Below are 20,732 nucleotides of genomic sequence, written 5' to 3' on the forward strand. Positions count from 1 at the left end.
CAAGCCACAACAGTTTGTTGTGTAGCATTTTCGCTACATATGGAGGTTATAACTTTAAACCCCTCTTGGTATCAGAACACTTGAAAGCAATTGTTAAACACATATGGAGGTTATAATTTTAAACCCCTCTCGGTACAGAACACTCGAAAGCAATTGTTGTTTAACATAATAAGTCATCAAAATTTATGCCCAGAGAATATTCATTATCTATACCAGTTTATAGCAAATATCCGCACTGTTACATCAAATTTCTGATATCACAATTCATAACGTGGAATCAAGTTAAAAGAGAAAGGAGAAAACACAATGAGCATGTCCCAAATATATGTACATACATTTCTTCCGAAGATAACAATTATAAGAGAACAGTGAGGTGATGGTCCAATGTCGACCACCTTTTTCTTTCCTCTCTTTTTGTTGATTTTCGAATATCCCTATTTCTTATACATTCATATGATCCCAAGTATCAATGTTCCATAATCAAGAATTAGATGAAGCTACAAAGCACAACATCCTGTACATATGGAGAGAGGTTACCAGAAATCATCACCAGCTGCCGTGGACGAAGCTGAGTACGACTCATCGTCATCTTCCTCCGTCTCCATCTCCAACTCCGGCTCACTGGACCCAAACTCAGCCATCTCAATATCAGCTAAATTCTTTAAATCAACCACCGAAAGCTCATCCAAACGACTCACAACCAAGTCGGCGGCCCCAAGTTCATACACTGGATGGTTGCTAGCAACCGCCACACACTTCATTCGTGCGTCATGAGCAGCCTCCACCGTCAGGTTAGAGTTTCCGAAAACAATACACCGCTCTGGAATGAAATTCAGCTGCTGCGACGCATACAAAAACATCTCCGGATCAGGCTTCCCCCTGTGAACGTCCTCAGCCGTGACGATTACTGTAAATACACCTTTGATACCAATTTCTCCAATTGCTCTCTCAAGCGTTTTTCTTGGACGGGTGGCAACCAATGCCATGGGTATCTTGTAATGCATCAAAACATTGACAAACTCGTGAGACCCGGATCGGAATGTATATATCCCGCCTTGTAATGCTTGGTAAATCTCTTCTTTTCTAGAAGCCAGTCTTTTGACTTCTGCTGGGTCTCTCGACCAGCAGAAGACTTCGGAAATGGCTTGTTCATTTTTCATGCCTTCTATTCTACGAAGCGTGTAACCAAGGAGAGGGGATTGTCCTTCTTCCTCAGAAAGAGTTATCCAGGCTTGATTTTCAAGATCAGGATTATCTTCAATTAGGACTCCTTCCCATTCGAATATGGCACCTAACCACCCACAACCCATCCTTTCTTGTCGGAGCAAGGGGTTATGAAGTGAAGGTTTATCAGCCTTGTTCTCCGGTGGCCACAAACCTGGTTTTCGATCCGCATCAATATCAAACCCGTCCTGAAAACCCCTAATTGTTCTCTCTTCTTTTCTACTGGAATATACCTCCTTAGTCAGTTCCATTGCTTGGGCCTTAATTGCTTTAACTCCCAACCTCCGAAAATTTGTCCGAACAACCTTTCCACCGATAAAATCTGGTACAGGAATCCGACCCACACCGAATAGCTTCCTAGTGCTTGAGAAACCACTGGAATGATATCTCCCACAAACGGGCCGGTGACCCAAAAGGGATGTTGCAGCAATTGACTCCACCATCTTTACCAACTAAAAACAGCTGAACCCAAATGCTGATCTACCTTAAAAACCTACTTTGATGTAAAAGAAGTCCTTTTTTAGTGAAGCAAATTCAGAATCTTACCCAATTGAGGATTCAAAACCCTAGCCCCACGAATTCCCTCACTTGTGCCACAAAATTACACAAAAACTAGTGAATTAAAGCCTCAAAATCAACCAAACTAGGCCCGCTTTCACCCCAATATATCCTACCCAGCTGGAGATTTACAAACCAAAGTTTCAATTTTCCAAATAGGCACCTAAGTGCAACAAAGAATCGCAATCCTAAACCTAGAGATCCATCTCTATCTGAGAATACTGTTAATCCACGAAAGGCCAGCAGAAAAATCCCAACTTTATTGAAAATCCATCAAAGTATCAGCTCAAAGCATCCATCCAACGCCCAAATTAAGCCAAATCCACAAATAACGAACAACAAAGCTGGAACCTTTTTCAACCCCAAATGCTAAATTCAACCAAAAAGAAGGCAGAAAGATGATACAAATAATCTTTACAGCTAATACCCACCAAATTTCAGGAAATCGAAAAAGCAGCAGAACTTACAAACAGATCGAAATCTGAAATTTGGGGGCAATTTCCAAATAGAATCTTTATTTATGTATTTACAGAGAGAGAAAATGGAAGTATATGAGGAATAACCTGGGGGTGAAACCAACCGTTGGTTGAAGATTGAGGACAACAATTATTTTGTAAAGCAAAGGGAGACGCAACAATTAAATTCTTGTAAGAAGAAATTTGTATGTGGTTTATAGGAGGAGAGAGAGAGAGAGAGAGAATGAATGAGGCAGCCTTTATGACCACGCTTGCCGGCGAAGGCAACAGGGATCGAGTACACGTGTCCGTGATGTGGTTTCTTCATGGTCTGGTTTGGGAAGCTTCTAAATGAACACCATTTTGGCCTCAGTACCCACCCTTTCGGTGAAAAATAAATTTGGCAATCTTGGAGCACTGCCACATTATTCAACAAAATCCTTATTCACCACACATAAGTATTGGCTCTGCGAAAATATGTGGTGGATAGAAATTTTATAACATCACATGATAGTGTCTCAAAATTATCAAATAATTATTCCTACCTTCCTGTGACTCAAAAGAAACACACATTTTACTTATAAATTGGTGAATAGTAAAAACTCACTTGCGCTTTATAATATAGATTGAATTGTGAATAATAAGTTTTCAGTTTTAAAAGCTGTATTATTTTTAAGTTAAATTTAACCTTTTTTCTTATTAAAAAAATGTAAAAATCACATTCGAAGAAAAGGCATTTAATTCAAAGATATTTTTTTTAATTTTATAACAACATATACATTACATTAATAGTACATTTAGTTTAATAATTCAAACTTTTATTCTAACTCATTAAAGTTGAGATAGATATATTTATAGTTTATTGCAAACTCTTATAAGTAAATAGCCTCAAGATAAACTCCTTTTGTTCCTAATTAGTAGTGATTCATTACCAAAAGTCTTGTCGCTTTTCAAACCGAAAAAACGAAAACACTTCGGTTACAAATTTTTGATCATCTTAGCAAAAATAAAAAATAAAAAAATTGTTTTAAAAATCATACACGAAATTACTTTCTTCTGTTTTCCTATCAATCAAATGGGGTGCACCGAACCAATTGTGTGTATGTACGTAGGATCTCCCCTCTAGATTTGACTAAATGCATTTTCATATTGCGCCCCCCCCCCCCCCGAAATTAAATACACCGCCATCATCTCCTCCGTGAAATGTGAACGGCATTCCATGTTTTATTTTCCTTTTTTTTTACAAAAGTAAGAAGTTGGATTGATGTAAGTTTAACGGCACTTACAATATATAATTCATTATAAATATTTTGGACTGAACCAAACTAATCGTCGAACTACAAGACAGTTGATGTCTTTCACTCCAACCTTGGTACCGCCTAACACATAGAGTATAATGCGAAAATAGATATTAACTTATATTAGATTGTTTGAATAATGGGAAAAAATAAAAGAATATAAGAAGGAGGTAGTAAACTATAATTCATTATTAAATGGTTTTATTCAAAGAGTATTTAGCAAATGAAATCCAAATATTGAAATTGAAACCCTCATTTAATATCTTTGACTCTAAAAGAATCCCCCGTCCCCTTCTTTTTTTTCCATGTTTTGAAGTGCCCCAATGCAACTATATTTTCAATTTGCCTAAATCAAATTTGCACGTCACATATTTACATACAATAAATGTGAATAGTATCGGTGCGCAGAGTTTAAGTGAGCAAATAATATGGGGAAAGATACATTCAAACAAATGTGAGAAATTGAAATTGAACCTTCTAAAAAACACAAATAATAAGGTGAAACACCTCTTCTATGATACCCATCAAATCGATTGGTCTTGTTGGTACTTGCACGCCACTGTTGAGTGTTGAGGTGCGTTTTATAAATAGATTACCGAAAAAAGCTATAGAATATACCGAAGAAGAGTTTTTTAATCGGTTATGCTATCGACAAGTGAGTTGTCAATAAGGCAAGAAAAATACAAAACAATATAGTTTTCGATACACTTTTTAAAGCACTTTAACAAATAGAGAATTGTGTTTTTGTCATTTTGACAGCCTATATTGGGCTATTACTTGCATTTTCTTTCCTCTTTTTTTTGTATAACTGAATGTCTAGGTCCGCTTGCACGTACCTCGACTAATTCTAGAGTTATGAAGTTACCAACCGAGTAAATTCTCTAGTGACCTCAAGGATTGGATTATTTAATCTATGTGAAATTCAAACATGCGACATCATAATTTTTTTATATGCACTTGACCAAAAACCCCTTGCAGTTATACAGAGGCAGTTAATTAATTTAGTGCCGCCGATAAAAAACAATTGCTTATATCCAGTTACAATTTACAAGAATCAAGGAAGAAGAAAAAGGTGCAGTTGGATGCTGTACACACAGAAAGTATGTTGCATTATTTGCAGTCATTGTCAATCTTTCTTCTTCTTTTTTTTATAATAAAAAAAGGGTGAGGAGGACAACTAGCGTAGTAACCTCTTTGGGGTGTGGTCATAGGGGCTTTCTATCCGCCAATAGAATGTCTGGTTCGAACCATAGCTACCGTTCGTGAAAACGGGCCATCACCACGACACCACTTAGTGTACAGTTGGTGAAAGATCCCTCCCTTTGATCCACAAACGAGGTTCAAGTACCCGCGGACACTCAAACTCTCCCCAGCGATAAGGGGGGGTGATGATCCCCCAACTGAGCTACCACCTCGGTAGCCGCATTAACTATTATAACGATGCGTTTTGGATAAGAAACCATTCTCCAATCTCAATTAATTCTTTAATTTCAACTGCCTTATTCAACCAGATCTATTAAACAAAGACTGTCTCTCTAGATCAATCAAACGAAGACTCTGTCTCTATCGAAGGGATATGAACATCGAGTTGAACTATATATTTAAGCTAACGATCAACAATTATATATATACATCCCAGTTGAAAATTGTTTGATCTTTTCCTTAAAAATTTACTCTATATAGTAAAGACGTACCGAGTAATATCATAGAAAGGAAGTTAATTTCAGTTAGTGCCAATCGAAAACCATTACTTTAGATCCAATCACAAGAACCCAGGAAGACGAAAAAGGTGCATTGGATGAGATAGACCCAGAAAGTATTTTGCATTATTTGCAGTCATGGTCAATTGAGTTAGCCAAACACTATTTCAATGATGGCCTGATGGGTATTGGATAAGAGCTTACGGGAAGTAAAAACCCATTATTAAGAGAGAAAAGAAAGTTCGGCAAATCCCTAACTTCATTGGAAATTCTGAGCAAGAGCTGAGATTGTTCAGTTAATTTGCCTTGAAATACGCTACGATTTCTTTCCCTCCAAAAGCTATAAACTGCAGCAGCCAAAGAGCAACTGAAGACTAAATACTTTTGAGGCCCTTGCCCTTGACATCAAAGCTGAACCATTCAAAAATGTTCACCATTTTCCAAGGCATGCCTCGACCCATGTTTCTGGACATCAAACTCTTTCAAATGGATCAGGAATAAGAGCATTCAAAAGAGAGATGGCTATGATCGAGTGTTTCTACATCATTTCTGCACAAGCAACAACAATAATCAAGCATCATTCCCGAGCCCCTCAACCTGTCTTTATTACTCAGCCTCTGTTGTACAACAAACCTGACCCTTAGCCTATATGTGTTGGTTTCCAATAAGGTTGGTGCCTCAGCCATAGCTTTCTTTCAAAAGCTGCAGAATTGAGAGCAAGAGACGCGATTTAGCTTTGTCGGAAGACAATGGACCTGGAACACCTGGTATAAGGACTCCTAGTCATTGCTATTTCTTTGGCTAGTGGCTCTGAGATGTCCTCAGTGATGCAAGCTGATCACATGTCAAAATACGAGTACCCAAAAGACTGCAGTTAAGAATAAGGTCAAGAATGATTCGAAACAACAGTGCAGGAGCCCATAACCGGTACTGTAAATAACTATAGTTGGATACCTTAAGGTTGACAAACACCATCATCTTACTACGGAAAAGAAGCATAAAAACATCAGAAATTATTGAAGGTTACCAATTCAGAATTTCTGCAGAATAAGCCCAGAGGAAACGAACACTAGACAAGTGATAGAAGGGCATAGCCAGATATATCAAACACCAACCAAACAGCAAGAGTTACTTACAGAATCTCCACTGTAAGAGCTTTCTCGTCCATAGCATCACGTCTGCAACTGTTAGACAAAAGGAAACTTAAGGCTCTGTATGGATAGACATGGAGTTCAAATGAAGAGATTTTATGTTCGGGTTCAATCAATCATACGAAACAAGAGTAGAAGATGGACCAGAGGCAGAACATATGCTCCTTGTATTGTTACAATCGTCAAGCCGGCGGACTTCAATCACTCCTATTAATAGTTATTGCTGAAATCGATTTTCCACTAGGAAACGTTCGATGGTATACCTCCTAATCTCAATGTTGATATCCATATTTGAGCTATCCATCAACTGTATAATAATGTCAAATCCATTTATTTGAAATGCACATCTATCCAAACAAATCCTAGAAGGTAAATGAAGGTCCACCATTAATAGCAACGGATTGAAGAGATTCCTAATGTCCTATAGAAGTAGTCACTGAACAATTCCAGTCTCAAACACAAACCAAACTAAAGCAACTAAGGACAATTCTGTTCCATAATCCACTACTCAATGGACCCTCACATTCAATTAAAAGAACAAGACAATAAACTAACTTTTCTCATTTAATACAACAACTTGTGGAAACCAGTTTGCAAAATATCCTGCTTATGACAATATAACACCACTCTCAAAGCCCTGTGGAGGGCTCTCTTCAGGGATTGCTCAGGAGCTTGGATACTAGGCTATTATATGGGAAACTAACAAGAAGTGGTTCTAGTCTTGAGTCAGAGTTTTCTGTTCCAATGGCCGCAATGTCTGCACATAACACCACATAAGCCCATAACTACAGAGTGAAGTAAGCAAGACATTTCATCAAACAGTTAATGGGCGGGCAGCAAGTATATAGAGAATAGCGTTACCAAATAGTTTGAAGAAGTTGAATTAATGCCTGATCAGATGTTAGGAGAATCGAGTTCGGTGTTCTCTGTAAGTTTTGTCGGAGCCCTGTCTTTTCGTGTGAGAAGAAGATGCCTGAATCACAGGCGTTGTTGATGAGAAGTCAGGTCAGTACCAAACTCGCGCTTCGTGCGCAAGCGTTGCTTGTTGTTTGGGACGTTTTTTATTCTTTCTGATGATAGCGTTTTTCCGGTGATTCACTTAACCGGTCTAAGATTCACTAACCAGATTAATTAACAAAAAAAGGAGAAAAACATGAAATAATGCCTTGATTATAATAAGAATCTAATTTCAGCTGAAACATTTTTTCCTTTACCTGGGTTTGTATCGCCTCGGATTGAATTTTGGTCCTCGGCTCGCGTGGAAGTTTGAAGCTTGCAATCTTTTTTACCCTCTTTTTTTTTACTACCATCTGCAAAACTTTATCATTCATCCGTGAACCCAGAAACCTTCAGATGAAAGAATGTGCTGCTCATTTTCGAATCAAGCTTCACAGAAACAATTTTCTTTCATAAGCCAAACTAGCTTGATTTGTTAATTAGATGAGCCAAACTCAAATAAGTTTTTATCGAAGTGAACACGAGCTAATATTGAGTGTCATACATTTTTTACAAGTTATTATCCGAACAAGTCAAGAAGTTGAGATTGTTCAGTTGATTTGCCTTGAAATACGCGAGGATTTCTTTTCCTCCCCAAGCTATAAACTGCAGCAGCCAAAGAGCAACTGAGACTAATACTTTTGAGGCCCTTGCCCTTGACATCAGAGCTGAACCATTCTAAAATGTTCACCATTTTCCAAGGCACCCCTCGAACCATGTTTCTGGACATCAAACTCTTTCAAATGGTTAAGGAATAAGAGCATTCAAAAGAGAGATGGTTATGAGTTTCTACATCATTTCTGCACAAGCAACAACAATAATCAAGCATCATTCCCGAGCCCCTCAACCTGTCTTCATTACTCAGCCTCTGTTGTACAGCAAACCTGACCCTTGGCCTATATGTGTTGGTTTCCAATAAGGTTTTGTGCCGCAGCCATTGCTTTCTTTCAAAAGCTGCAGAATTGAGAGCAAGAGACGTGATTTAGCTGTGTCGGAAGACAATGGACCTGGTACAAGGACTCCTGGTCATTGCTATTTCTTTGGCTAGTGGCTCTGAGATGTCCTCAGTGATGCAAGCTGATCACATGTCAAAATATGAGTACCCCCAAGACTGCAGTTAAGAATAAGGTCAAGCACGATTCGAAACGACAGTGCAGGAGCCCATAACCGGTTACTGTAAATAACTATACTTGGATACCTTAGGGTTGACAAACACCATTATCTTACTATGGAAAGAAGCGTAAAAACATCAGAAATCATTGAAGGTTACCGATTCAGAATTTCTGCAGAATAAGCCCGGAGGAAAAGAACACTATAGACAAGTGATAGAAGGGCATAGCCAGATATCTCAAACACCAACCAAACAGCAAGAGTTGCTTACAGAATCTCCACTGTAAGAGCTTTCTCGTCCATAGCATAACATCTGCAACTGTCAGACAAAAGGAAATTTAAGGCTCAGTATGGATAGACATGGAATTCAAATGAAGAGATTTCATGTTTGGGTTCTACCAATCATATGAAACAAGAGTAGAAGCTGGACCAGAGGCAGAACATATGCTCCTTGTATTGTTACAATCATCAAGATGGAGGATTTCAATCACTCCTATTAATAGTTATTGCTGAAATCGATTTTCCACCAGGAAACGTGCGATGATATACCTCCTAATCTCAATGTTGATATCCATATTTGAGCTATCCATCAATGGTATAATAATGTCAAATCCATTTATTTGAAATGCATATCTATCCAAACAAAGCCTAGAAGGTAAATGAAGGTTCACCATTTATAGCAACGGATTGAAGAGATTCCTAATTTCCTATAGAAGTAGTCAATGAACAATTCCAGTCTCAAACACAAACCAAAGTAAAGCAACTAAGGACAATGGACCATCACATTCAATTAAAAGAACAAGACAATTAACTAACTTCTCTCATTTAATACAACAACTTGTGGAAACCAGTTTGCAAAATATCCTAGTTATGACATTATAACACCACTCTCAAAGCCCTGTGGAGGGCTCTCTTCAGGGCTTGCTCAGGAGCTTGGATACTAGGCTATTATACAGGAAACTAACAAGCGGTTCTAGTCTTGAGTCAGAGTTTTCGGTTCCAAAGGCGGCAATGTCTGCACATAACAACACATAAGCCCATAACTACAGAGTGAAGTAAGCAAGACATTTCTTCATCAGTTAATGAGCGGGCAGCAAGTATATAGAGAATAGCGTTACCAAATAGTTTGAAGAAGTTGAATTAATGCCTGATCAGATGTTAGGAGAATCGAGTTCGGTGTTCTCTGTAAGTTTCGTCGGAGCCCTGTCTTTTCGTGTGAGAAGAAGATGCCTGAATACAGGCGTTGCTGATGAGAAGTCAGGTCAGTACCAAACTCGCGCTTCATACACAAGCGTTGCTTGTTGTTTGGGACGTTTTTTATTCTTTCTGATGATAGCGTTTTTCCGGTGATTCACTTAACCGGTCTAAGATTCACTAACCAGATTAATTAACAAAAAAAAGGAGAAAACAAATGAAATGATGCCTTGATTACAATAAGAATCGAATTTCAGCTGAAACATTTTTTCCTTTACCTGGGTTTGTATCCCCTCGGATTGAATTTTGGTCCTCGACTCGCGTGGAAGTTTGAAGCCTGCAATCTTTTTTACCCTCTTTTTTTTACTACCATCTGCAAAACTTTCTCATTCATCCGTGAACCCAGAAACCTTCAGATGAAAGAATGTGCTGCTCATTTTCGAATCAAGACTTCACAGAAACAACTTTCTTTCATAAGCCAAATGTAAAACACGTGGGAGGCATGATATACCTTCCATCAATTTCTAATACCGATACGGCCATGGAATTGGATTAAATGCAACGGGTTCGGCCGCGTGGACGAGTTAGACTTGGATTTGCAACGGTGACCGGAACTCGGATCGGCGGCGGCGAAGGTCGACTTCGGATTTGCCCCGGTAATAACGGACCCCGACGACCAGAAGGAGAAGAAAAAAACAAAAGGCCCTTTCAAGTTGTAATCAAGTGTATCCGGCTCACTTTTATCAATTTTTTTTTGAGATATATCTTCTTCGATTAAACTCCAAGAGGCATTAGATTGAATTGATGTGATACAGAATAATTCTAATTGACAAGTTCCACAGTGTGGACAAATCAGATCATCGAATTGATTTCGAAGTAAGGTGTAAAATTGCAAGAAAAGGTAGGAGAAGAAGGATCATCTTTGTTTAGTTTGACAAGGTTATAATCAAGTGTGGCGAGCTAACTTTTTTTCAATTTTTTTCGCAACATATCTTCTCGGATAATAACCAATTGTTACTCGATTGAATTCATACTTTCAAGAATCATCGTAATTGTCATGTTATACAATTTGGACAAATCGGATCATCAAATTAATTCGAAAATAAGTTTGAAAATTGCCAGAAAATGGGAGAGGTCTTCTTTTTGACACTTCGCAGATTGAAGATGAGAAGTCCGGTCTGTACCAAACTCGTACGCACGCGTTGCTTGGTTTTTGGGACGTTTTTTATTCTTTCTGATAGCGTCTTTCCGGAACACGATTTCGACAAAATATATACTCCTCGATCCATCAAATTTTGATTGACGAACTCCGTACAAGATTCTCTCTCTCTCTCTCTGTGTGATTAAAACTCTGTTAGTAGATGCGATTTTGTAAACCCTAACAACTTATCCATCCTTTTTGTTGGTTATTTGAGCTTTTTGTGCTATTTATTACATAGTTATTATTTTGATTTCTCATTCCCTGTGAAATCAGCTTCTTTTCAATAATAACTAGGGCAGATTTATAATTTCCAGTTTGCCTGAATCAAACCATTTAGATTGGGATTGAATTGGGGTAGTTGACCTTTCATCTACTGCTAATGATTTCTACTATCATTTGTTAATATGACTTGCTGCAGTTTGATTCCGGAGAAGTATCACTAGTATTTGACCACGCTTGGCGTCCAAGGATTCTGATCACCGGAATACGTACGGTGAGTACTATTGCATTTGTGCTTGTATGAAAAAAGGCATTGATTTGAGCATTTGAGGCTGCGAAATCTTGGCCCTTGTGTTCACTGCATGAAAGAAAGGCAACCTGATAAGTTTTTTTTTTTTTTTTTTTGTAAGTGCTGTATTTTGATAGTAAAGGCTGCACGATTGGTTTTCCTTATTATCTCTGTAAAAATGAAACTTGATGGGTCGAATCTAATATGATGATTACTTAATGCTTTCTCTGGATTAAGAGATGTAAAGTAGTGCTTGTTTTTCCCTTCATTGCTGGCTTGGGTTGTTCCTTTCACAGGCCTGCTGGATTCGGAATCCAAATCCTTGAATTCATGTTTGATGATATTCTTTAACTGCTAATCTATTTGAATCCTTCTAAGGGGACTCAGTTTTGGCTCTGTGACTTTTCAAAATCAGTCACATGATTAGCAGGAGGAGCAACTATCTTTGTCCATAGTAGATATCCAAAGTTATTGGCTTTCTTTGGACTGTTGATCTCCGTAAGCTGTTGGAATAATTTGGAAGTTTAATAGAGTTGCTCACTGGATAGCTTTAGCTTTTCATAGGGGAGTCTTACCCGTCAATTGGGTTTAAAACAGGTTGACACAATCATGTTTTCCGCTTTCAACTGTTTTTTAGGCAAAAGTTGAAAATGATTTCAACAAATAGAAAACAGGAAGCAGAAAAGTGGTAGTGTTACCAAACAAAGCTAAGGTGTTCGACGAAATTCTCAACCCAAAAATCCAGAGAGAGAAAAGATGAGGAAGAAAGGATCAAACAAGAAGCCACCCAATTTCCCTTCTGGATCGATGCCTTCAGTGACACTGAGAGAGGAATCTATTGGGAAGAGGAAAACCAGTGTGAACCCCAAGTCCATGTTCAAACTAGATCACCTTCGAAACCTTGCTGTTTGGGCCAGCGGCGAAGCATCTATACCTTCTTTGGGTGCCTTTTTCGGGCACAGATTGGCTGCTGTTCGTGAGGCGTTGGGGGCACCACCTGACCCATCGTTGGTTACTTGCCAGAGGTTCGGTTTCTCTCTCTCTCTCTCTCTCTCTCTCTCTCTCTCTCTCTCTCTCTCTCTCTCTCTCTCTCTCTCTCTCTCTATGTATATATTTGTATTTGTGTATATATTTATTTGTATGTATGTATGTTACAGTTTGTATGTGTGTGTAGTGTAGTATGTGCAGGGGTGATAAACGACCTGAGCAGGTTGTTGTTCAAGCATGGTGTGAAAAACTTGACGAGGTTCAAAATATGTTCCGGCTTAGCTTGTTTATGAGACAAGCCTATCTCAAACAAGTTTTAATCAAGCTGAACTCACTGATCTCAAGTAGTTTGAATTCTTATACATCATAACAATTAGTCAAACGAACCAAATAAGCCAAGTAGTAGCTTGTTCATTTAGCTATAAGAATATATGTTCGAGTTTTGTTTTGTTTTTATTTTGTGGACAAGCTTTTAACAAGCCACGAGCTCAAACTTGGGTGGCTTGGTTCGTTTAGCAGCCCTGCTGCATGTGTTATTGGCTTCGATATGCGTGCTAGCTATGATGCACCGACACGGACACGGACACGGACACGGACACCGAAACCGACACCGGGACACGGGAATTCTAAAAAAATGGGGACACGGACACGGCAGGGGACACGCCACGTGTATATTTATTTATTTATTTATATATATAAATAAATAAATAATTATAGTTTAGCACCCAGAAATTTAAAATATATATAATTTGGTCCCAATTTTTTTTTAAAAAATTACAGTTTGACCCCTAAATTTTTCAAAAATTTCAGTTTGGCCCCCAAAATTTTAAAAAAAAATTACAGTTTGACCCCTGCCGTGTCCCCATCGGTGTCCCCAGCAGTGTCCCGCCGTGTCCCCAGCCGTGTCCCCCTCAAAATTTAATATTAAACTATGGGACACGCCACGTGGCGTGTCCCGTACGTATCTCCGAGGTGTCCCGCGGTGTCCCCTTGTCCCCGTGTCCTGACACTGCGATACTTCGACCTTTAGAGGTGTCGGTGCTTCATAGCGTGCTAGTATGCTTGCATTGCTCTGTGATTGCCTGTTGGCAGTTTTAAAGGTTTGATAAAAGAGCCTAAGGGCCAAACATTCATTTTCTTTGCTGCCTTCTTATTCCGGTTTCTATTCTCTTTCCTCTCAAGGGAGGAAAAGGAAGAAAATGGGTCCAAGAAGTGCAGGAAAAAAACCCTGATACAATGAACATTCTAATGAAGCTTGGACTGGGGAATAAGGTTTGAATCTTAAACTTCTTAACTCTTTTTTTTGGTAATTAAACCATCTATTGAGCAAACAAACAAAAATCAGAGGGCAAACCCTTACAAACAGAAGGGAGCAGAGAAAAAGACCTGCTGAATCAACTACAGGTGAAAGCCCCTGGAAAAGAGAAAATCACACATAGCTAGGGAGCAAAAACACAATGAGAAACCCTCCAAACACTGGCTTGCTTTATGGTTGTCAGACAAAAAGTTGGGTAGCGTTCCAACATGCCTTGCTTTATGGTTCTTTGTTTGGACATTTTTGGATGGGGAATACCAGTTGCAGAACTTGTAATTTGCTGCAACTAGTTGATATATGAAGATTCTGCAATGAGGACAGTTTTGCATACAGTGTCTACCATACTTAGGCTGCATCTTCTTCTTCTTTCTTCTCCTTCTTTTCTTTTCTTTGCCTGGTTTGATCGATTCCTCTTAGTTGCATCTGTTTACCTTTTTGTGCCTTCTACATATCTTTTCACCTCTGTACGTCCTTGGGAAGTGCTGTGTGGGCACAAATATGAGACTATTTGGTAAGTAAGATGACCAGTCATGGTATCCTAATGGCCACAGTTCTGAACCTGATTGTGTTGCAAATTCAACTATGAGCCCCTTCTCCTTAGTTGAACATGTCATATTGTGGTTATGAAGGACTTCCAACTAGTTTTTGTGAAATCTGATCAGAAACAAGCTTTGGATTGGCACTAATGATTTGGAAATATGCTGATGTATGTCTATAAAATCTCATTTCACAATAGCAATGAAAGGCGTAGTTTGAATGTCTAAGTTCTACCTCCTTTTTCCCCTAACCAGAGTTTATATTAGTCAACAGAAGGTTGTACATGGGAGAGTTTCTCAAGACTAGAGCAGATGTATAGTAATTCTTCTGTCATTTTGCAGGTGCGAATGCATTCTTCAGCCTGGATACAATTGTACTGTTCAAATTGAAAAGAATAGAGCAAAAGCAAAGCGTAGTAGACACAAAAGGCCAAATATTTCCACTCAAAACAATGTCGTCTACACATGCCACTTCTGCTCGCATCGAAACCTGAAGAGAGGGACTCCTCGAGGCCATACGAAAGAGATATGTCCTCCAAAGGCCAAACAACCCATGAAATCGAAATCTTCACGTGCAATCATCCTAAAGTCTGTCAACTCAGAGAAACCTGCAATGAGCAACCCTGAGGTTAAAAGGACGGATGAGATTGCCTCGCCAGCAATGACTACAGAGGATCTTGTGACAGAGACTCCAGCAACGCCTTCAGTCAGCACTTGTACAAGTTTGTTGGAGGCAAAGAGAAGGAAAAGGAATAGATCGGGGTCTAAGAAAGCAGTTGAATCAGAGAGTAATTCTGCTGCATTAGATGCAGAAAAATCTGCCGGCACGTCAAAAAAACGGAAGAAGAAACCTTGGACGAGTCTGAAGGAAATTGCTGAGCACAGTGAGCGTGGCAACAACCGAAGCCTCACGAATTTAGCAATCCCATTTCTCATATGTGGTGGTCAATGTTGTCCATAATGTTCAGCTACTTAGGAGACTAGAAAGGAGCAAAATAACTGTTCTCGTTCAATTTTATGAGCGAATGGGTTGATTTATCTGCGCCTAGGATGAGGATTTTCCTTTTTGTAATCTATAGATTCAATTCGGATGAAAGCTCTAGGAATCACCAGGTTTTATTCGATATGTAGCCTGGGTTATGTGACGGCCTGAATTTTTACATTGTCTCAAATAAAATTTGTCTCCAATAATTACAAGTCTCCAAGATAAATATACATGGTGGGCCCTAAAAACCTCCAAAATGATACATATTTCTTAAGCTAAATCTTTCAAATACTCCAACTCGGATCCCCACTAACTTGCTCGCACCTTCCACCAGTACATAACTTGAAGGCTGTTGAACGGAGGCAAGGCCAGCCCGGCCAGAAAAGAGGGGTAACGAGACAAAGGCCGCAAGGGTCCCCTTGCCGTTAAGCAAAACAGGTTCCCCAACAAAAAGAACCGGCTGGAGAACCAAATCGCTCGAACGAAAACCGCCACATGAAGCCGGAACCGCCTTGCCATTAGGCATGCGCGAGATCGGATCCAGCCAAGAAAGGATCCAACGGGGAAACGGTGAAATAGGCACAATCGGCGTCCGGAAAAAAAGGGAAGAAACGGCAGAAGTATTCTAGAGAGAGAACACTAAAATCTCCTTAATTAGTTCTTCTCCTCTTATTGAATCATTGTTACTTCTAAAAATAGAACGCAAAATTACTGTAGAGTGAATGCATGTATGGGTAATAAACTACTAGCTTGTAACTAATATATTAGGCTTCAAGGGACAATTCTATGCAGTAAAAGTATACTCCTTTTGAACGAACGCTACAATAATAATAAGGAATTTGCGAAACTTGAGGTAGCACATAGCCCTTATCTAGTTTCACCCAAAAATAAAATAAAAGAGTCCACTTTCCATCGGGTGACATTCCGCGCTTAACAATAGTGATTAACTGTATCTGCACATCAATTGTAAACTAGAGGCCGGGCACGCGTCATGCACGTGCAAATCGAATTGTAATAGAAATATGCACAATAGTTTTCGAATTTGAATCTATCTTTACCCGCAGGACACACTGCCCATCATTTGATTTTGAAGAAAACTGTTTTTGATTGTGGATGTGGAACAGTTAATGTGAACGTGGTGGAGTGTATTGTGTTTAGATTAAATTGAAAGGTGAGAGTAATTCAAGTGGAATTAAGTGTTTTATTTTGGTAATCACGGAAAACTAAAGTTTGACACACTGACACATTTTCATCTATCCCAAACATGTGCTCTACTTTTAAAATTCGTTTCCCATGTCCTCACGGTGTAGCGTTTTGGCCCAACTTTGCTTTTTCTAATTTTGATTCTTCTCTACAAAAAGGATTCCAATGAGGGCTTGATTGAGAATCATTTTGAAGGATCACGTTTTCCTGGTGCTATCAAACATCTCATGAACGAAAGGTACTATTTTGCTCCAACAAAGATTTGACGATGCCCTATGTCATAAACATAGCCTAAATTGGAATGTTGAAGTTTTCTATATCTACTAAATGAATGAATATCGTGCATAGATAGCTGCTCAGAACCTTAGTAGAATGGGGCCTAAATCATTTAGTATTTGGTAATGAGGTGGCCTCTCTTTGTATCTACTGTGAGGTATCTGTCATTTGCTTATAAGTTGCAACTATCTCCTAAAGTGGGGTTTGTTGTTGATTACTTGAAAAATTAGGTGAGCTATTGGGCAATGTAGACCTTCTCGGGTGATGAGGGCAAAAGGATATATATGCCAAGTTAAGATGATTGAAGTTTATGAGGCCTAAGAAGATGATACATACTGTAGTATTTAATTGGCTCGTACTATACCCTGTGACTTTGGTAACAAAGTATGTTGCAGGATTGGAAATGCCCTATGGATGACTACTCAGTGAAAGAGTTGGGAATTACTTCAGAGTCTAGACTCCTAATTTCTATTTTATCGTGCCTTATGTAACTGTTTGTACTTTTGTATCTGCTCATCTTTATGTATGCTTACTTTGACCAATTGGGTTCCATTTCAACCTACTGTTTTTGAGATCTTCTGTCTGAAATTTTACCTTCATTGCGCAGGAGATTTTTGGAGTTCTCCGAACTTTCAGTATGCTACTTTTTCTTTAGTCATGTTAATTCCTAATTTAATTCAACCAGGGAAACATATGCTAAGAACTAGTAGATTTTACTTTTCTGAAATTATACGAAAAGGGACTCTTAAATTTATCCTCCCCTACAGAAGCTTCCTTTTCCTTATAGGATAGGTTAAATAAATAAAATTTAAACAGCATTTTTCATCAACTACCGCTGGATCTACAAGGGGAAAATGGGCTACCCCATTCTGTTGCATCATGCGCGTGTTCTTTATACCAAGTGAATGCCATTGGATGTCATATGTAGGTTCCCTTGTCTACCTTTCATTGGGTGGTTGCATCATTCACTTGCTTGAGGATATAGTTAGGATATAAGCATGGTATGGGTCTCACATCGTTGATCCAAGTTTTAAGCAAATTGGACCCTCTTATCCTTGGGTTGATGGTGGAATAAGAACATAAGAAGCTTCGAGTTTTTTGGTGATGCCTGGTTTATCCAGTGCAATACTGCTAACACATTGGTATGGGTTTTTTATTTCTTTATTTTCCTCCTTAGATATGGCCTGTGAGTTTTGTTTTCTAGTGTTTTGTTGGACCTGTGACGTATAGCTGTTGAGGGCTAGGCTGTTTGGCAGGCTTGGTTTGTATCTGGGGTATGCCCCTAAGAACTTGTATGTTTGGTCTTGAATGAAATGAGTACTTATCAAGATAAACAAGACGACGACGATGACGACGCTTAGAGTTTCTGCCATGCTCAAAAAAAAAAAAAAAACAAGAAGAAGAGAGTGTTTCTCTTATTGTTGATTCCTATTTTGAGAGCATTCTCCCCCTTTATTCACCACCTCCTTTAGTTTCAATTCTAGATTTCTTGACAGTATAACCTCATATGTTCTTTCATTATGATGCACCAAATACACGACTACATTTTCTTGTGTCGGATTGGGACATACCCGGCTTTTCAGTAGTTTTTTCATATTCATGCTGCCTCACTTGCAAACTTATGTTCTAAATTTACTTAGAACCCAATATGGGGTTGGGATTCCATATTTCCACCGTTGCATTTTGCAATTTACAATCTGCTTTGCCATTTTGACATACCACATTGGGCTGAGAAGAATATATGAGATTCTAGTTACTAATAAAACCTAGGTCCTTTAATCGGCATGAGACTAGTGAGATCCATATGAAGACTCCATCTGCATCTGCATTCTACTGCCCCTCCCCCACATCATGATTATCTTCATTATCTATCCATATGTTCGTGGTTACTGCATATTATTTTGCTCCAGGCTAAGCCTTTGGACTCGAGCTTTTCTGGGGTAAAGTGGAAATCTGAAGCACCAATAACTGAATTTGTCAACGATACGTCCTCAGTCAATTTGAGTAAAAAGTTACAGAAACTATAGAGTTGTTCTTTGTGTAAGGTCGCTGTCGCATGTGAGCTTGATCTGAAGCTGAAGCGCCACTTACACAAGATAAACTTTGAGAGTACATGTATTACACTTGAATTCAAAATTTTTTTGGCTTGTTACAAACGAAAATCCTATATGTACCGACCAAAAATGTAGGGAAATCGTACCGCGGCCGTCTCCGGCCACCGAACGGCCGATCCGAGCCGTCCAAAATTTTTTTTAAAAAAAACCGAGGGGCCCAGCGCGGGAATCAACGGCATCCGATATGTGTAGGGTGCTTGATCTAAACACCCTATTTTTCGTGTATACATATCGGATGCCGTTGATTCCCGCGCTGGGCCCCTCGGTTTTTTTTTTTTAAATTTTTGGACGGCTCGGATCAGCCGTCCGGTGGCCGGAGACGGCCGCGCGCGGCCGTCGATATGCCGTCGGTAGGTTGGTGTCGGTGCAAATAGCACGACTCTGTTACAAAATGGTTAGAGCCCATTCTTATTTTTATTACTCCATAGAAATCTCTAGTACAAATATAATTAATTTTACACAAGATAAACTTTGAGGTAATTTTAGAATTACACATGTGACTAATTCTTACAAAAAAAACTCTAAATATTTCACAAGTATATTTTAGAGTTTTTAAAAATTAGATATTTATATCTTTTTCAAAAATATCTCCCATCTTTGGGTTTGGTCAATTGACACTTTGTCAATTGGACTTGTTTGGACTTAACTTTCTTATACCAAAATACTAAATTTAGTTTATGTTTCAACATCGTTAATCATAATAAATATACAATTCAAAAGTAGATGCATATAAATTAAGAGTTAAAATTCTTTCCACCAGTGGAGGAAACCTTAGGTTTTCCACCACGGTTCGTTACGGGCTCAACAAGGCATCTTTTGTTATAATCTGAATCGTTCATTTTGTAGGGTTTGCAAAATAGTATAGCTACGCAAAAAATGAGATTTATCAGATATCAATAGGTATATTAAAAATCTACTTTCAATTTAGGAAATGGACAGTCATGGATAGTTTAACTTCAAAATCTATGATCATCCATTCTGTAAACCAAAATTCAAGTTTTGATATATCTATCGATATCCAATCAAGCTTATTTTTTTCATGAATATACGACTCATGTACCCTATAAGATGAACGGTTCAAATTAAAACAAAAAAATCTTATGGGTCCCTCAAGCAGTGGTGGAAACCACATGGTTTCCACCTCTGGCGGAGATGTTGTGGTTTCCACGCCTGGCGGAGAGAACATACTCTCATAAATTAATAACACCAACAATTTAACTATGCTTACATTGTAAAAAAAAGTTTTAAGATCCAAAATTTCAAGTATCACAATGGGGGCCTATTATATTAAGGTTATATGTTCCCTCTATTAGGGAAACAAAAGTCAGGCAAAACACAATGGTAATAAATTGTTACCGCTAATAGATAATCTATTAACGGTAATAAATTGTTTTTAATTTAGACTATCCAATATACTTTTGAACGGCTGAAATCGAGCTCCGTAATCTTTCCTCATGGAAAGCTCCATAAAGAAAGTTTTTCTCCTGATGGGACATGTCTGGACCACTCTAGAAAGCTAACTGTCTTGAACTGTAGTTGAAATTTTGGGTTGATGGGGTAGCCATTGCTTGTTTTATTCTTGTATCCTGTAGATACCGTTTTGGATTGTCAACATAGAATTAATGATTTGGAACTAGATGCGAAATAGGCCATGATATTCCTGGCAATGTCAAGTCATTTTGCAAAGGCAAAAAAGGCAGTACGAGTCCAAATTACTTGTTGGATTTGTAGTTAATTTGACTGTCAAAGTTCTACCTCTCGATCTCTCTTTTCTCTTTTCGTTTTTTTTTTGGGCCTAACCATAGTCACGTTACTGCGCGCAACTAGAAAGTTCTGCTTAATTGGTTTCATTTTCTATGGTTAAAACTATATATCAAATCAGATATATAATAAATCTTGTTTGACAGGTGCGTGAATCCAT

The 20,732-nt window shown here is 38.6% G+C and overlaps 3 protein-coding genes and 1 long non-coding RNA gene across 6 annotated transcripts in view; 2 read left to right on the forward strand and 2 right to left on the reverse strand.

Annotated features, from left to right (window-relative positions):
- Positions 1-313: 313 nt before the first annotated feature.
- On the reverse strand, positions 314-2,558 carry LOC131315644 (5-amino-6-(5-phospho-D-ribitylamino)uracil phosphatase, chloroplastic-like). Its single transcript, XM_058344822.1, has one exon. It carries the CDS (start codon positions 1,665-1,667, stop codon positions 534-536), a length of 1,134 nt encoding a protein of 377 aa, XP_058200805.1. The 5' UTR covers positions 1,668-2,558; the 3' UTR covers positions 314-533.
- A 2,614-nt stretch (positions 2,559-5,172) lies between these two features.
- Positions 5,173-10,555, reverse strand: LOC131315653 (uncharacterized). 3 transcript variants are annotated; one of them, XR_009196838.1, is made up of 3 exons: positions 9,965-10,555; positions 6,372-6,419; positions 5,173-6,069 (listed from the first exon to the last, which is right to left on the reverse strand). It is a non-coding gene; the product is annotated as an uncharacterized LOC131315653 (long non-coding RNA). The 3 variants fall into 3 exon arrangements; XR_009196837.1 differs by having other exon boundaries at positions 5,173-6,103; XR_009196836.1 differs by having other exon boundaries at positions 5,173-6,419.
- Positions 10,556-12,024: 1,469 nt separating this feature from the next.
- LOC131315652 (uncharacterized) overlaps positions 12,025-20,732 on the forward strand; it is a 37,091-nt gene continuing 28,383 nt past the window's right edge. The window contains exon 1 of the mRNA XM_058344837.1: positions 12,025-12,107. The gene's annotated coding sequence lies outside the window, so the exon portion shown is untranslated. The remainder of the gene's footprint in view (positions 12,108-20,732) is intronic.
- LOC131315651 (uncharacterized) lies at positions 12,105-15,424 on the forward strand. The gene is made up of 2 exons (XM_058344832.1): positions 12,105-12,420; positions 14,576-15,424. The coding sequence occupies exons 1-2, from the start codon at positions 12,152-12,154 to the stop codon at positions 15,192-15,194; spliced, it is 888 nt and encodes a 295-aa protein (XP_058200815.1). The 5' UTR covers positions 12,105-12,151; the 3' UTR covers positions 15,195-15,424.

This window comes from Rhododendron vialii, chromosome 2a, assembly GCF_030253575.1.
Source record: "Rhododendron vialii isolate Sample 1 chromosome 2a, ASM3025357v1".
NCBI lineage: Eukaryota > Viridiplantae > Streptophyta > Magnoliopsida > Ericales > Ericaceae > Rhododendron > Rhododendron vialii.

Excerpts from the sequence above, each read along its gene's own strand:
- LOC131315644 (XM_058344822.1), bottom strand. The coding sequence starts at position 1,667 with ATGGTGGAGTCAATTGCTGCAACATCCCTTTTGGGTCACCGGCCCGTT.
- LOC131315651 (XM_058344832.1), top strand. The coding sequence starts at position 12,152 with ATGAGGAAGAAAGGATCAAACAAGAAGCCACCCAATTTCCCTTCTGGA. Across the intron at positions 12,421-14,575 it reads TCGTTGGTTACTTGCCAGAG|GTGCGAATGCATTCTTCAGC; the intron begins GTTCGGTTTCTC and ends GTCATTTTGCAG.